Source organism: Ranitomeya variabilis, chromosome 2 (genome assembly GCF_051348905.1).
Source record: "Ranitomeya variabilis isolate aRanVar5 chromosome 2, aRanVar5.hap1, whole genome shotgun sequence".
Lineage (NCBI taxonomy): Eukaryota > Metazoa > Chordata > Amphibia > Anura > Dendrobatidae > Ranitomeya > Ranitomeya variabilis.
The window spans coordinates 282209362-282227152 of record NC_135233.1 but is presented as its reverse complement, the minus strand read 5'-3'; the positions used below and the strand labels follow the sequence as shown (position 1 = coordinate 282227152).

Below are 17791 nucleotides of genomic sequence, written 5' to 3'. Positions count from 1 at the left end.
GGCCCACTACATTGCACAATGCCCCCATTGTTTTACACCTTTTAACTATTTTTGTAAATACCTTCTGCTGCATATATGTGCCTGTAAGTGGCACAATTGACGCTCGCTCAGTATTCAGCACGTGACCACGGCTGCAGCCGCTGCTGACATTCGCTAATGTCAGGTCAACTTCCAGATCTCCTGGATTCACCCAGCGTGACCCAGTAGCATGCACCTCCCGAATGACAGGGCTGTGGGCGGCATCTCACTGCACGTCACAGTCCACTATCCAGCACACACTTTCCATCTCTCCTCGGCCTTCACTGGCTGCAAGCACGAGCTGGATACTGGACTGTGACGTGCAGCGAATCCTTAAGCTTTATATGGAAACAAAGTCTATTTTCCCTGCATAAGGTAAGTCACTGCAAAGTTCCCTGGCAGTAGCATAGCAGCAGGTCAGGAGTTGAAGATGGGGATGATAAATGCAGGGACAAGAGACTATGTTTCTACATAGAGCAGGGAAGAATTAACTGGGAAGAAAGGCAAAATGAGCAATTGTAAGTACACAGTGCTATATAATATGATGACTGCAATATATTAAGGAGGATAAAATCTTTGACAGCAGTGCTTCTTTAAGACAGAAAAATATTTCAGTAGTCCATTCTTAAAAGATTTTGCAAGCCAAACCCTAAAGATGTAGTAAGAGACATGGGGAAGGTTGGGGACAAATCTCCACACAGCTTAAAGTACACCATTTATTAGAATACTTGCAGAACCTGATGAATGGGTCATACAGTTATGGACATGTTACTCTCACAAAAAAAAAACATTATATAGGTTCATTTATCAAAATTTGGGAATGTGTAATGAAACAAAGGAAAGCTAATGAAACGGGAACAAGAGTCAGCAACCTGATATACAGTGGACTATGCGGCAGCACATGTACAAGTCCTGACCGGACAAGAAATAGAAGCATCGATCCGTTTCATGGTTCAGCTTTAAAACCTTTATTCTTATTTGAAGTTAGCAGCCTCAGGTTTATATTTGACATAATAAAAACAAGAACGACGTCCCCCGCTGCACGGTCAGATACGGATAGCCATGTGTATATGTGAATTATGAGCAAGCGTCATGTCAGACAGATTGTCTGCTACACATTACAAACACTGTGCAGGGACAGTGGCCGGACGATGGAGCCATCGCTGCTGCTGCTGCTACAAAAAGCTATATTTTAAAGAAAAAGTTTTCTTGTATTTTTATTTTATTTCAACAAGCATAGACATTTGCTATATTTCACAAGATAAATATCTCAAATTGAAACTAAATCAACAATTTCTACAGTATGTCAATTAAAATGGGCCATCAGACATACAGAATGAGAAAAAGAAAAAAAAAAAATCTGACAAGTGTCTTTATTTACAGAAATCCTAACGTGAGTTTTACACATGTATATTTTGTCCTCGGGTTTTCAACAAACTAAATCTCAGACATTTAGAATCGTTTTGTGGCCATTTCACCCTTTGGTACTGGAAGGAAATTTTTTTTTTTTTTTAGGTTTTTTTATACCTCCCAGCAGCTTTTGTAAATAAGAATACCCCAACCCCCCGACCCCCCCCCCCCACAGAAGTTTAGGAATTATATACAAACATAAAATGGATTAAATTCTGTGCAAAAGGAAAACCCTCTTAAAGAAAATAAAAAATGGTCACTTGTTAGATAAAGCTATGCTGAGTCATGTACTTGATGCGTATTCACTACCACAGAGTAACATCTAGAATGCAAGGCACAGATGCATCCGACACCCCATGCTACAGTGCAGAAAGACCCTAACCGGATGATAGGGGGCAAGTTGTTTTAGAGGAGAAAAAAAACGTATGACTGTTGGCATTAAACGTTAGCTTTCTCCTTGAAGAGTTCATATATTTTACCATATGGAGGAGGGTACCTTCAATGTCTGAGCGGTGCTAACTGACCATTTAGTTGTCACACCCTAAAAAGAGTTTTTAAAAATACTAAAAAAAGAATATTTACCTGCTGCTTTCAAGATAAACCATGTAATGAACGGATTTACAAAAAAAAATGCGAGGACTAGGACATTAGCATCTCAATAATTTATAAGTGCTAAGCACAAAGGATTCAGAGAGCGGCATGTTGCTTTCTCAAAGACGACTGCTCCAACCCAACGCCTACTATGTTGTTGGAACAAGCAAATGACCGGCCATTGTCGAAGGTTGCCCTGGGCACAGATCGAGCGAGCTGCGCCCCTTTACGGTTTTGGCAAAGTGCTGCAATGTCCCCTACCTGCTGGGGTGATTTCAGACACAATGTCTTCTATATTCCAATAGTGTCATCTCAGTGCCACCAGCATAGCCCTGGCATATGTATGTGGGGCATCATGGTTCTGCAATGTTAGAAACTGACTATTCAGGGTGGAAAAAAAAAATCCAAAACCCCGGCAACGTATTGTTTCAACCTAAACTGATTTTTTTAGTACAGCGCTACTTACTGGGCACGTCCTGTGCGGTTTGATTAAAGCACCTTGTAGTGAAAAAGGAAAATACAAGAGAGACCTCAACCCTTATGTTCTTAGATGATCAGAGTTCACTTTAGAGCTGAGGATGCTTCACTGCATGGGATCATGTGGGTGCTGGGCACATGCCCCGAAGTTTAGGTGTCTTACCAGTTAAGCGCACACATAATGCAACTAGAACCCAGGAAAGCACAATGTGAGCAATTAACTGGTGCCTATTTACAAGTATTTGCTATGCTGGCAATGCTGTCATATGGCCAGAGGATTTACGGAAGTCTAACCATCACAAACTGTCAAAAAAAAAAAATCTGTAGGCAAAGACAATAAGCATAAAATATACCACTGCATATATTTAAGGCTATTCCTGTAATTAAACTTTGACTTAAAATACAAGTGATTCTCACAATGATTCCACTTGAAAAGTCCAGTACTGAGGCGCTCTTCCTAGGTATCATTCCAGCACTGAGTGTTTCAGCTTCTGCTCCTGCAGGGGGTGTAAGGAAAGCCATCCTCACAAAATAGATATTCCGGCTGTCGTGAAATGCAATGTTTCCATAAAGTTACTCTTTTCCTCGTGGACCACGTCTCTTAACAGGTTGTGAATTGTGGAGATTTTGGGAGGGAGAATTAGAAATGTTTAATTTCAACAGGACAACTCACTCAAAGCCAAAATCCTATTTTAAGCACCACCCAAAAAGTGGTCATAAAAAGCAATTTTCTCCTTCTCCGAGCCTAGAAACGATGGCGGCTTGGTAGACAGTTCGTAGCAACCAGTTCACACAACACTTTCTCGGTTGCCAGGCACCAGAACTGCACGGCGACAGATGGGACAAGTAGAGTTTTCAGAAAGCCAGCGATCGATACAGTGGACGTGGTACTCGTGTGAACACGGGAGCTTGCGGAGCTTGTTACCTTCTGTGTACTCCGTTATGCACACACTACACGTTTTCAGGGCGTCGTTTTCACCATAATTACGGGTTGACAGGTTGTCAATTTGCTCTTTGGTGAGTCCCCTGGGTTGATCATCATCATCTTCATTAAGCAAAAAAAACTGGGCCAGCCTAAGAAATGGCAGAGATCCACTTTCTTCAAACGTTACAGATCCTCTGTTATTTCGAGCTTCTCTCCGACCTCCCGATGTCGAAACGATTTCTGCATTGGCCTCTTCAGGTTCCACCACAGGCATGGGAGGTTCGACGGGCTCTGGCACAGGAGCGGGTTGTTGGACACTTTCTATAACGGGTTCACTGGGAGCTTCTACTCCCACAGTGACTGGCTGAGAGGCAGCTGCTGGGGCGCCAGGCTCTGCATCGTTATCACTGTACATGAAGTAGCTGAGCTCCCCAAAACCAGTCATTATCTGCCGAAGCATGGTCTGGATGGCAACAGAGGTGGTCTCGCTCAGGCCTGTGTTTAGAATCCGACGGATTGGGATTCTGATAGTACTCACATATGTCCTGACTCCAGCTCGCTCTGACCGTGAGAAAGTGCGACGGAATCCTCCACGTTCACTCTCATAAGTGACAGTATTGTTAGGGGTCTGAGAGCGCGAGCGTGTCCTGTTTGCAATGCTATCCCGTTGACGATACTCGCCTGGTCGTACCCTCCTAACCTGAAGGTCTAAAACTATGGTTGGTGGCCTCTGACCAGTACCTGCACCTTCTGCATTTTCTGGAGTCTCTGTGGCAGGAGGCTGAGGGGAGGCTGTGGACTCTGGATTTGAAAGTACTACACTAGGATTCTGAGCTTCGGGGGCTAGTACTTGTTGCCTGGAAATTACATGCTGTCTAGTTCTCGAGCTTCCCTCGGCCTCAGATGAGGAACTGCTCAGGTACGCAGTCACAAGCTGCCTGGTTCTAGAGCTCCCCTCTGCTTCATCAACAGTGGGAGCTTCAACAGTCTGTGATAAACTATGTAGAGCCCTGCGAGTGGGCGGCTCCACAGGTCTATTCAGAGGTGACCTGCTTCTATCAGTCCTTGCCCGCATCCTTCGCTGGTCTGGGCTGCGACTTCTTGCCCTCCTTTGACCTCTCTGAGGACTTGGTTCCTCGGTAACTACTTGCTCTTGTACCACAACAGGGGGTGTAATTTCAGGTTCCGGTTCAGGCTCGGGTTCCGGCTCGGGTTCCGGCTCGGGTTCCAGCTCTAGCTCTGGTTCAGGCTCTGGTTCTGGGTCAGGCTCAGGTTCTGGGTCAGGCTCAGGTTCAGGCTCTGGTTCCACCTCTGGCTCTGCCTCGGGCTCTGCCTCGCCTTGGCTGACAACTTCCATATCTTCAGCTGCATTGGTTTCTGACGATTGCTCTCCTGGAGGCAGATTCTGATTAGCAGCATTACGGTTCACATTTATCTCCAAACTAAACCTAAAATCTCCACTATTCGGATTGGTTCTGCTCACTGCCCTCCATGACTGGTTGCCACGCTGGCCACTTCTTGTTGTATTTCCTGTCTGTCTGACTGAATTCAACCAGTCAATTATTGAATCGCCATTGGAAGAGTCCTCAGTCCCCTCTCCTGTAGGAGCTTAAAAACAGAAGAAAATGCATTAAAATAGGTTAACGCTGTATAGAAATCAAGGAGAAAAACAAAACAAAACAAAAACACACCACAAAACGGAATTGCAAATCTTAAATCAGGATACACCCAAGGTCGGGTTCACGTCACATTTTGCGCTACAGCCAGTGGCTCAGTCAGGGCTTACATCTGAAGCCCAGAAAAACAAGGTTTGGACATTTGCACAGACAGAACCAATGACTAATGATGCAGTCGAGGTCACTGTGCTCTGTCAGACATCAATTCGGCCATATACGCCTATTTGTGATGGGCTCCAACATGCAGCTGATCACATCCTGAAGCCGGCTTAAAAAAAAAAAAAAATCCAACAGAGCACCCATCAATGCAATCGCCCAAATTCCGTTTTCCAGGGTTACAGACGTCAGCCCTGACAGTGGGCTAAAATGCAATGTGAACCCGACCTAACAATATATCAAGTTACTTTAAGGCAAGGAGAAATTCTCTCTTTATGGTAGAGACCCTTTCCACAGAATCTCCCTGCACTGTGGACGGGAGCGCAGAGTTCGGAATCTGCTAATACGTTCTACTGAGTTCGCACACTGCTCTGTGTATAGCTTTAAAGGAGGTGTCCAGGACTTTAAAGCCAACCTGTTAGGCCATGTTCACACGCTGCGGTTTTTACCGCGGAACCGCCGCGATTTTGATGCTGCGGGTCCGCAGCAGTTTCCATAGCGTTTACATTAACATGTAAACCCTATGGAAACCGCAAACCGCAGTGCACATGCTGCGGGAAAAACCGCGCAGAAACGCAGCGGTTTACAACCCGCAGCATGTCACTTCTTTGTGCAGAATCGCAGCGATTCTGCACCCATAGGAATGCATTGAACCGCTTACTTCCCGCATGGGGCTGTGCCCACGTTGCGGGAAGTAAGCGGATAATGTGCGGGTGGTACCCGGGGTGGAGGAGAGGAGACTCTCCTCCAGGCCCTGGGAACCATAAAATAGTGTAAAAAAAAGAATTAAAATAAAAAATGAAGCTATACTCACCTCTCAGCGCTGCCCGCGGCCGTCCGGTCTCAGTTGCTGTGCCGAACAGGACCTGTGGTGACGTCGCGGTCACATGACCGTGATGACGCCGCGGTCACATGACCGTGACGTCACGAAGGTCCTTGTCGGCACAGCCGCTTGCAGCGCCGGGGAGATCGCGACGTCAGAGGGTGAGTATAGCCAATTTTTATTATTTTTTACATTACTATTGATGCTGCATATGTAGCATCAATAGTACAGCAGTAATCCCGCAGCGGAAACCGCGGAACAAACCGCGATAAATCTGCAGGGATAACCACAGCGGTTTTGCCCTGCAGATTTTCAATTCCGCTGCGGGATTAACCCGCAGAGGAACCCGCAGCGTGTGAACATGGCCTTAGCAGGATTTTGCGAAGTAAACTACAGTCAGTCAGGTTGGCGCTGTTACACTGTTTAAAATGATACCCGGGTTGAAGAAATTGGTCTTGTAGTTGTTTAATCTGTGTTAATATTGTGGCTTAAAATCAAGGTCACTGAGCAGTCAGTGACCTGCCTCCTATGTAAAAAAAAAAACAAAAAACGCAACTCCAGCCAAATGGCGCTGTCACGTGCCCAGTGCCATCTATCGCTAGTTGGTAGATGCTACCGAGCATGCGCCGCCATTTTGCTGGAGACAAATTTTGTATTTTTTGTTTTTCTCTAATAAAATGGCGGTGGCGCATGCGCAGCAGCATCCATCAACAAGTAATGTTCAAAATTTGCACAAGCGTCGCACAAACAGTGGGCGGGGCTTGCACACATTAAGAGCTTTGCTTGCTGACAGATGCTACAGCACAGACGCAGCCATTTTGCTGGAGTCACATTTTATTTTTTAAAGCCTACAATATTAACTGCGCAAGCGCAGTATTTACAATACAAGGCAGGTCACTGAAGGTTCAGTGACCTGTAATTTAAGCTCACAATGATGAAGATGGACAGAGCACAAAAAAAAAAAGTCACCCCCACAGCACGAGAAGCTCATTAACTCAAAACTGGAAACACATTAACCCCTTTCTGATCTCGGACGGGATAGTACGTCCGAGGTCAGAAGCCCCGCTTTGATGCGGGCTCCGGCGGTGAGCCCGCATCAAAGCTGGGACATGTCAGCTGTTTTGAACAGCTGACATGTGCCCGTAATAGGCACGGGCAGAATCGCGATCTGCCCGCGCCTATTAACAAGTTAAATGCCGCTGTCAAATGCAGACAGCGGCATCTAACTACCGCTTCCGGACGGGCGGCCGGAAATGATCGCATCGCCGACCCCCGTCACATGATTGGAGGTCGGCGATGCTTCTGAATAGTAACCATAGAGGTCCTTGAGACCTCTATGGTTACTGATCCCCGGCATCTGTGAGCGCCACCCTGTGGTCGGCGCTCACAGCACACCTGCATTTCTGCTACATAGCAGTGAACATCAGATCGCTGCTATGTAGCAGAGCCGATCGCGTTGTGCCTGCTTCTAGCCTCCTATGGAGGCTATTGAAGCATGGCAAAAGTAAAAAAAAAAAATAAAAAAAAAAATATATATATATAAAAGTTTAAATCACCCCCCTTTCGCCCCAAACAAAATAAATCAATAAAAAAAAAAAAAAATCAAACCTACACATATTTGGTATTGCCGCGTTCAGATTCGCCCGATCTATCAATAAAAAAAAAGCATTAACCTGATCGCTAAACGGCGTAGCAAGAAAAAAATTCTAAACGACAGAATTATGTTATTTTGGTCGCTGCGACATTGCATTAAAATGCAATAAGGGGCAATCAAAAGAACGTATCTGCACCAAAATGCTATCATTAAAAACGCCAGCTCGGCACGCAAAAAATAAGCCCTCAACCGACCCCAGATCATGAAAAATGGAGACGCTACGAGTATCGGAAAATGGCACAATTTATTTATTTATTTTTTTTAGCAGAGTTTGGAATTTTTTTTCACCACTTAGATAAAAAATATCCTAGTCATGTTAGGTGTCTATGAACTCGTACTGACCTGAAGAATCATAATGGCAGGTCAGTTTTAGCATTTAGTGACCCTAACAAAAAAGCCAAGCAAAAAACAAGTGTGGGATTGCACTTTTTTTGCAATTTCACCGCACTTGGAATTTTTTTCCTGTTTTCTAGTACACGACATGGTAAAACCAATGATGTCGTTCAAAAGTACAACTCCTCCTGCAAAAAATAAGCCCTCACATGGCCAAATTGACGGAAAAATAAAAAAGTTACGGCTCTGGGAAGGAGGGGAGCGAAAAACGAACACGGAAAATCCCAAGGTCATGAAGGGGTTAAACAAGAACCACAAGACAGATTTCTTCAACCCAGGTATTATTTTTTTCAGTGTTAGGCCGGTTTCACACGTCAGTGGCTCCGGTACGTGTGGTGACAGTTTTCTCACGTACCGGAGACACTGACTCACGTAGACACATTAAAATCAATGTGTCTCTGCACATGTCAGCGTGTTTTCACGAACCGTGTGTCCGTTTGAAAAACACGGAGACATGTCAGTGTTCGTGGGAGCGCACGGACCCATTAAAGTCAATGGGTCCGTGTAAAACATGTACCGCACACGGATGCTGTCCGTGTGCCGTGCAGAAGACAGCGCTACAGTAAGCGCTGTCCCCCCAGCTTGTGGTGCTGAAGACGCCATTCATTTCTTCTCTCCAGCAGCGTTCGCTGGAGAGAAGGAATGAAAAATTATCGTTTTTTTTACTTTTTTTTGTTTTTAAATTAAAGATCCATGTCACCACCCCCCTCCCACCCCCTGTGCGCCCGCCCGCTGGAAATAAAATACTCATCCGGCTCCCTCGATGCTTCCTCTCAGCGCCGCAGCTTGTCCTGTATGAGTGGTCACGTGGTGCCGCTCGTTACTGTGATGAATATGCGGCTCCACCTCCCATAGGGGTGGAGCCGCATATTCATCACTGTAATGAGCGGTACCACATGACCGCTCATACAGGAAGAAGCTGCGACACTGAGAGGAAGCATCGAGGGAGCCGGGTGAGTATTTTATTTCCAGCGGGCGGGCGCACAGGGGGTGGGAGGGGGGTGGTGACAAGGATCTTTATTTAAAAAAAAAAAAAAAAAAAAAAAAGATATTTCATTCCTTCTCTCCAGCGAATGCTGCTGGGAAGAAGGAATGAATTCCGGCTTCAGCACCAGATGCAGGGGACAACGCTTATCTCTAGCGCTGTCTCCTGCACGGTCCGTGTGGTACCCAGTCGGCACACGGCTGCCGCACGTGTGAAACACTGATGTGCCACGTGAGCACACGGACACAGTTAACTCCGGTACCGATTTTTCCAGTACCGGAATTATCTGGACGTGTGAGACTGGCCTAACAGTGCAAACCTGACAATGCCTCTAGTTTACTTATCAAAATAAGGATGACAGGTTCGCTTTAACACTGAGGACTATCCTTAGAATAGGTCATCAATATCTGATCAGTGGGGGTGCAACACCCACCATCCACACCCATCAGCTGTTCCCAATGATGTGCGTAACTGCTCAGTTGCACAGCTCCATTAACTGTATAGCCAAACCAAACCACTGCACGACCAGCTCTATCCTCACCCATCCCTTGTAGATTGTGAGCCCTCCCGGGCAGGGTCCTCTCTCCTCCTGTACCAGTTGTGACTTGTATTGTTCAAGATTATTGTACCTGTTTTTATTATGTATACCCCTCCTCACATGTAAAGCGCCATGGAATAAATGGCGCTATAATAATAATAAATAATAGTAATAATAGTGGCCGCAGCTGGGTACTACATCTCTGTCCCCTATTCGAATCAATAAGGGCAGAAGTGCAGTACCTGGCAGTGGCTACTATTCCACTGAAAGAGCTTTGCAGCTCCGCAACTGAGCAGTTCCAGCTGCCAATGAACAGTTAAATCGGCGGGGGTGCCGGATCTCTACTGATCAGGCATTGATCTTAGGGATAGGCCATCAATGTTAAAATCCCAGACAAGCCCTTTAACTAAAAGTGACATTTATTACCTGTATGACTGACATGCTTTTACTCTCCCCCCCCCCCGTCTCAGGGGTCAAATGTGTCAATTAACAAAAGGTTACATTTTAATACATTTTGTGCTTTAACTGCCTCCTGCGGGTCTTCGTAATGTGCCAATGTCTGACAATACTGCACATGAAATCAAGCTTAGCCTGTGATAAATGGCCAGTTTCTTTACACTATCCAATCACGGTACAAATATATCTTCTGGATTTATGCAGATAGAAAGTCATACAACAAGCTGCACGGTAAGGCCCCCATACACAGACCAATATTGGCTGAGTCTGCAAACGTCAACGAGTTCGGCCCATGGTCTAAGGCAATTGGGGGCACCGGCTGACTGGTGGTCAGGAGGGATGTCAATTGTGCATGTCCTATTTCAGGATGCTGATCGCAATGTTTTCCCAGCTATCAGCCACACAGCTCAACTAAAAAACAGATTTCATATCCCCCCTGCAATATTAGTATTTGCTGGTGCTGGTTAATATGCTATGTGAGTTTATTTGTTAAGTACCTCTGTTTTCAGCATTCGTTTGAGGTGGTCCTTCTTTAATTTGCTGCAACCTTCTCAGCAGCTCCTCCTTAGTAATTTCACCTAAAGTGAGAAATAAAAAAAGTCAGATATGAACCAACAAGCAAAAACAACAACAAAAAAAAACCTATAACAAAACAGTTCCACTTCCAGATGAGAAGTGCAAGATTTTGCTTTAAAAACACATGAGAATTATTTCAAGCTCATTTTTCAGCTGATTTAAAAAAAAAAAAAAAAAAAAAAAAAACGACAAGCAAAAAATTAGACTAATACAAATTACAAAGAAAGTCTCACACATGGTTTTAGATCATCAGAAATTGCACGTTTCTAGTGACAAGCCATTTTCACGAGGAGAGGGGGGGAAAAAAAAAAAAAAAAAAAGAGCTCCTAACTGGGGGGAAGGCAAAAATCCCCACTTATCGATCACATCCCAAAGAGCGGGGGGTGCGGATCTGGGGACACATGTACAGGAGCTATTGTTACTGAAGGAAGGGTCAAGAGCACTCATGTTCATGAGGCTAAGGCTGGTTTCACATTTGCGTTTTTTTGCCGCTGCGTCTTAGCGCAAAAAAACGCATGCGTTTTTCTTCCTATATTTCACATTAAAAACGCATGCATTTTTTTGTATGCGCTTTGCCGCGTTTGACGACGCATGCGTCGTTTCTATGCTTGTGTTTTGTTGCAGAAATGCAACATGTAGTAATTTCTATTGCTGTCTATGTAAACGCATGCGTTTTTAAGCACATGCGCTTGGTTTCATTTTAAACGCATGCGTTTCAATAGAAAAAAACAAGAATACACACTGATAAGCCACCCCCCACCATCAAGGTGATAAAGGGATCCAAACCCTAACCCTACCCCTAACCCTAGGGATCCTAACCCTAACCTTACCCCTAGGGATCCTAACCATAACCCTAACCCTACCCCTAGGGATCCTAACCATAACCCTAACCCTACCCCTAACCCCAACCCTAGCTATTTCTATTTATAGTGGGTTTTCTAGATGATTTTGATGATTGGCAGCTGTCACACACTTCTCACTTCTTTCAAAAACGCAAACGCATGAAAAAACGCATGTAAACACGTCAAAGCGCCGCGTTTTTTTACCGCATGACAAAACGCATGCGTCTAAAAACCGCAGCATTTGCACGCGTTTACATGCGTTTTTTTCACCACCTGCATTTGCGTTTTTAAACGCCAATGTGAAACTAGCCTAAATTCCTATGAGTATTTGAGGAGCATTTCGTATGTAAAAACACAGCATGTTACACTTCTAGGAAGTTTATGGAATTTATAGACCTCTGACCCAATGTGCTTTTTTTTGCGCTGAAGAAACTAACCTGGGGTGTGATTTTTAAATCTGCAACATGTCAATATATATTCATGTCTTTCAGGAAATATGCATTTTATTTGTGGATTATTCTCCATTGACTTGAATGAATTTTTATTACTAGACTTCCTGTAGAGCATTCGTATTGGGATCAGGTATTGGTACAGATGGCTGCTTTTTCCATGATAATTCCCATGACTAACTATGAATTCATACCCAGTATACTTCATCTAGAGCAAAGAGCAAAATCCTGTTGATTAAACATTTAACAGCAAGAAGCAAGCAGGCAATACTAAGATTATTGTCTGGGGCAATGAAACGCTGAACCCACCAGCAACTTAACCCAACCTGCTTATTATATTTTTCAAATTCAGAAAACTTCTTACAGGTCCAAGCGAAGTTTGCAGAAACAGCGCTACAAGAGTAACAATTGTTATGATGGTTTGCTCAGATTGACCAAATTGGCTGTACCTGGAGTTCCTAATAAATTATTATCCCTCATCAACCGGTAGTCCTCTTCATTCAGGTTATTCACAAACTGATAGAAAGCTTCTTCTCTGTCCAGCCGATCCATCTGACTCTGACGCTGAGAATCAGATTGTTCAGAACTTCCCTTCCCAGGTGAATCCGTATTTTCCATGTTGATTTATGGATGTAAAGGTGAATCTGTCTAAGAGACAAGTTATGTAAGAAATGAGACTTGTTACATCAGCAACAATCCATGTAACAATAGCAAACGTGCAAGGAAATATACTGGGGAAATCTCTGTCCTCTCTAAGGATGAAAACACAGCATTTTCTGTGGAAATGTCACTCTCGCTGCTCTGTGGTCACAGGTTTTTTTTTTATACATAACTATGTAAAAGCATTTTTCCCCCTCTGTTCGCAGCTGTTACACCTTGTTGTCAATCACTGACCAAGAGCTTTAACACGCACCACGGAGTCACAAATACCACCCATCTGCACCCATCACATGTTCCAGTGGGTTGCCATAACAGCCAGTGGTCTGCAGAAGAACCCTGTGCCTGTCATTATGAATATCCTGTGAACGCCGGCTCGTGGCCAGCGTTCATAGATCACGATTTCTATACATAGCATAGGCGATTGGACGATCACAGCTTCAAGTCCCCTAAGGGGACAAATCAGTAAAAAGTGCATGAATAAAAATAAAACCAACACATTAAAATAGCCTTCTTTTGCCTCATTGAAAATAAAACAAATAAAAAAAAATTATATTTGGTTCAGAAATATCCAAACTATAAAGTAAATTAATCCGATTGGTAAAAGGCATAACGAAAAAAACAAACAAATCAAAGCCAGTTTTTTGTTTGTTTTTTTTTTTTAAATCACCACAACATTGCAATAAAGTACACAGCGCAGCTTAAAGGACAGTACTACCACAAGTGGGTGGGTGTACACACAGTGGCTTAAAGAACAGTACTCCCACAGATATAGGTGCAGAGTACACACAGCTGCTTCAAGGACACTACTACCACAGATATGGGTGCAGAGAACACACAACTGCTTCAAGGACACTACTCCCACAAGCGGAGGGGGTGGAGTACACACAGTGGCTTAAAGAACAGTACTCCCACAGGTGGTGGGGAGGAGTTAGCAGTACACACAGTACAGAGGTGATCAAAACATTCCATCTACCCTAAAATGATAATAAAAAAAGTCAGCTCAGGGCGAAAAAAAAAAAAGAGCCTTCACCCAGCCCCATAAAAATGAAAATGCTACAGGTTTTGAAAACTGCCGACAATACAAAAAAACACAACTTTTTTCTTACAAATTTCGGAAATGTTCACCTTTTGACCCCTTAACGATCACCGATACGCCTTTTAACGGCGGCAGTTAAGGGTACTTATTCCTCAGCGCCGCTTTTTAACAGTGCTGAGAAATAAGTATATAGCGCCCCCAGAGTCAGAAAATCTCCAGGGTAGCCATGACCCCGGAGAACATGATTCAGGTCAGTTTTAACCATCCCCAGTCTTCACTGAATAATGGCGAACGCAGAAAAAAAAAAAAGTCAGATTTTCAATTAATTTCTCCATCCTCTGATATGATCTAGCATACAAGGAGAGAGAAATTGGGTCCCCCCTTTGTTAGGTATAAATAAAAGGTTTTTTTTTTCTTTGCATTTAGGGGTAGCATTGGGGCTAGAGTTGGAGTTAGAATTGGGGGGTTTCCACTGTTTAGGTAAATCAGGGGGTCTCCAAACGCGACATGGCGCCCGCCATTGATTCCAGCCAATTTTGCATTCAAAAAGTCAAATGGTGCTCCCTCCCTTCCGAGCGCTGCCGTGCGCCCAAACAGTGGCTTTCCCCCACATATGGGGGGTATCAGCATACTCCGGAGAAATTACACAACAAATTTTGTGGTACATTTCCTCATGATACCCTTGTGAAAAAAAAAAAAAGTTTTTGTCCAAATTATTTTTTGTTTGAAGAAGTAAAATGGTAATTTTTTCCTTCCACGTTGCTTTAGTTCTCGTGAAGCACCTGAAGAAGGGTTAATAAACTTCTTGAGTGTGGTTTTGGGCACCTTAAGGGGGTGCAGTTTTTAGAATGGTGTCACTTTGGGGTATTTTCTGTCATATTGACCCCCCAAACTCACTTCAAATGTGAAATAGTCCCTAAAAAATGGTTTGGTAAGTTTTGTTAGAAAAATGAGAAATCGCTGGTCAACTTTTAACCCTTGTAGCGTCCTAACAACAAAAAAAATTGTTTCCAAAATTGTGCCGATATAAAGTTGACATGTTGGAAATGTTATTTATTACCTACCGTATTTTTCGGACTACAAGACGCACTTTTTCCCCCCAAAAAAAGGGGGGAAAATGGGGGGTGCGTCTAATAGTCGAAATGCAGGCTTACCCGTGGCGGCAGAGGTGCGGTGGCAGAGGTGCGGCGGCAGACGTGCGGAGATGAGGAGGCGCAGTGAGCGGGGTCCTTTCCCCGGTGAGGTGATGCAGCAGCCCGGTAAGCAGCAGAGCCGGGTGAATGCTGTTATCGGTGGTGGCGGCCATCTTCCGGGGGCCGCGCGTGCGCAGATGAAGCGCTCTGCTTCCCGGGGCTTCAGGAAAATGGCCACGGGAGGCCGCGCGTGCGCAGATGGAGATCGCGCGGCCATTTTCCTGAAGCTAAGAACTTCAGAAAAATGGCCGCCGCGATCCCCATCTGCGCATGCGCGGCATTCCGCGGCCATTTTCCTGAAGCCCCGGGAAGCAGAGCGCTTCATCTGCGCACGCGCGGCCCCCGGAAGATGGCCGCCACCACCGATAACAGCATTCACCCGGCTCCGCTGCTTACCGGGCTGCTGCATCACCTCACCGGGGAAAGGGACCCTGTCCCAGCCCCTCCTCATCCCAGCCCCTCCTCATCCCAGCCCCTCCTCATCCCAGCCCCTCCTCATCCCAGCCCCTCCTCATCCCAGCCCCTCCTCATCCCAGCCCCTCCTCATCCCAGCCCCTCCTCATCCCAGCCCCTCCTCATCCCAGCCCCTCCTCATCCCAGCCCCTCCTCATCCCAGCCCCTCCTCATCCCAGCCCCTCCTCATCCCAGCCCCTCCTCATCCCAGCCCCTCCTCATCCCAGCCCCTCCTCATCCCAGCCCCTCCTCATCCCAGCCCCTCCTCATCCCAGCCCCTCCTCATCCCAGCCCCTCCTCATCCCAGCCCCTCCTCATCCCAGCCCCTCCTCATCCCAGCCCCTCCTCATCCCAGCCCCTCCTCATCCCAGCCCCTCCTCATCCCAGCCCCTCCTCATCCCAGCCCCTCCTCATCCCAGCCCCTCCTCATCCCAGCACCTCTGCCGGTAACCAGTGCTGCAACCCTCCCATGGACACCAGGCCGTAGCGTCGCCCACCTAAGCAGGAAGGGACCCTGCTCAGGTGCACGCCGTACCGCATCACCCCACCTCTGCCGACACCATGCCTCCTGTGACCCTGCTCTGCCACCGCCAGCCTTCAGGTAAGATACTGTAAATTCGGACAATAAGACGGACCCCCATCTTATAAAAAAATCTTTTTTTCTGCAATTTTCACCCCAAATTTGGGGTGCGCCTTATGGTCCGGTGCGTCTTATAGTCCGCGAAATACGGTATTTTGTGCAACATAACTGATTTAAGGGCACAAAAATTAAAAGTTTGAAAATTGCAAAATGTTCTAAATTTTTGCCAAATTTTGCTTTTTTCATAAATAAATGCAAGTCATATCGAAGAAATGTTACCATTAATATAAAGTACAACATGTCACGAGAAAACAAATATCAGAATCAGTGGAATCTGTTGAAGCATTCCAGAGCTTTAGGCTATGTGCACACTCTGCGGCGTGCTCTGCGGGTTCTCCTGCAGCGGAATTGATAAATCTGCAGGGCAAAACCGCTGCGGTTATCCCTGCAGATTTATCGCGGTTTGTTCCGCGATTTCCGCTGCGGGATTACTCCTATACTATTGATGCTGCATATGCAGCATCAATAGTAATGTTAAAAATAATAAAAATTGGTTATACTCACCCTCCGATGTCCGGATCTCCTCAGCGCTGCACCGCTGCACGCGGCGCTCCGGTTCCAAAGATGCTGTGCGAGAAGGACCTTCGTGACGTCACGGTCATGTGACCGCGGCGTCATCACGGTCATGTGACCGCGACGTCACCGCAGGTCCTGTTCGCACAGCAACTGAGACCGGGGACGGCCGCGTGCAGCGCTGACAGGTGAGTATAACATCATTTTTTATTTTAATTCTTTTTTTTTTTACACTATTTATGCTTCCCAGGGCCTGGAGGAGAGTCTCCTCTCCTCCACCCCGGGTAGCAACCGCGCATTATCCGCTTACTTCCCGCAACGTGGGCACAGCCCCATGCGGGAAGTAAGCGGTTCAATGCATTCCTATGGGTGCAGAATCGCCACGATTCTGCACAAAGAAGTGACATGCTGCGGGTTGTAAACCACTGCGTTTCTGCGCGGTTTTTCCCGCAGCATGTGCACTGTGGTTTGCGGTTTCCATAGGGTTTACATGTTAATGTAAACGCTATGGAAACTGCTGCGGACCCGCAGCATCAAAATCGCCGCGGATCCGCGGTAAAAACCGCAAAGTGTGAACATGGCCTAAACCTCAAAGTGACAGTGATCAGAACTGTAAAAATTGGCTTGTTCACTAAGGGGTTAAGTACCGTATATACTCGAGTATAAGCCGAGATTTTCAGCCCAAACTTTTGGGCTGAAAGTGCCCCTCTCGGCAGTGGCGTAACTACAAAGTTATGGGCCCCGGTGCGAACTTCCAAATGGGGCCCCCCCCTACCCCCCCACCTTCCCCCGCCCCCGCAACCCCCCCACCCCGCTTCCCCTAGATACGCCTCGGACTGTTGCAGGAATCTCCTGCACTGCAACATGGTGTTGGGTGCCAGCACAGCCCGCACAGTGGTATATCCAGCACAGCCCGCACAGTGGTATATCCAGCACAGCCCGCACAGTGGTATATCCAGCACAGCCCGCACAGTGGTATATCCAGCACAGACCGCACAGTGGTATATCCAGCACAGACCGCACAGTGGTATATCCAGCACAGACCGCACAGTGGTATATCCAGCACAGACCGCACAGTGGTATATCCAGCACAGCCCTCACAGTGGTATATCCAGCACAGCCCGCACAGGGGTATATACAGCACAGCCCGCACAGGGGTATATACAGCACAGCCAGCACAGGGGGTATATAGAGCACAGCCCTCACAGTGGTATATCCAGCACAGACCGCACAGTGGTATATCCAGCACAGACCGCACAGTGGTATATCCAGCACAGACCGCACAGTGGTATATCCAGCACAGACCGCACAGTGGTATATCCAGCAC

General features: G+C 46.1%; 1 protein-coding gene across 2 annotated transcripts in view; it reads right to left on the bottom strand.

Annotated features, from left to right (window-relative positions):
• Positions 1-958: 958 nt before the first annotated feature.
• Positions 959-17791, bottom strand: part of RLIM (ring finger protein, LIM domain interacting) — a 47977-nt gene continuing 31144 nt past the window's right edge. The window contains exons 2-4 of one of the 2 annotated variants that reach the window (XM_077285049.1): positions 12419-12617; positions 10600-10680; positions 959-5029 (exon numbers count right to left, since the gene is read on the bottom strand). In XM_077285049.1, coding sequence (XP_077141164.1) covers positions 3285-5029; positions 10600-10680; positions 12419-12587 — 1995 coding nt within the window. In that variant the 5' untranslated portion in view covers positions 12588-12617 and the 3' untranslated portion in view covers positions 959-3284. The remainder of the gene's footprint in view (positions 5030-10599; positions 10681-12418; positions 12618-17791) is intronic. The other variant, XM_077285050.1, reaches the window with a different exon arrangement.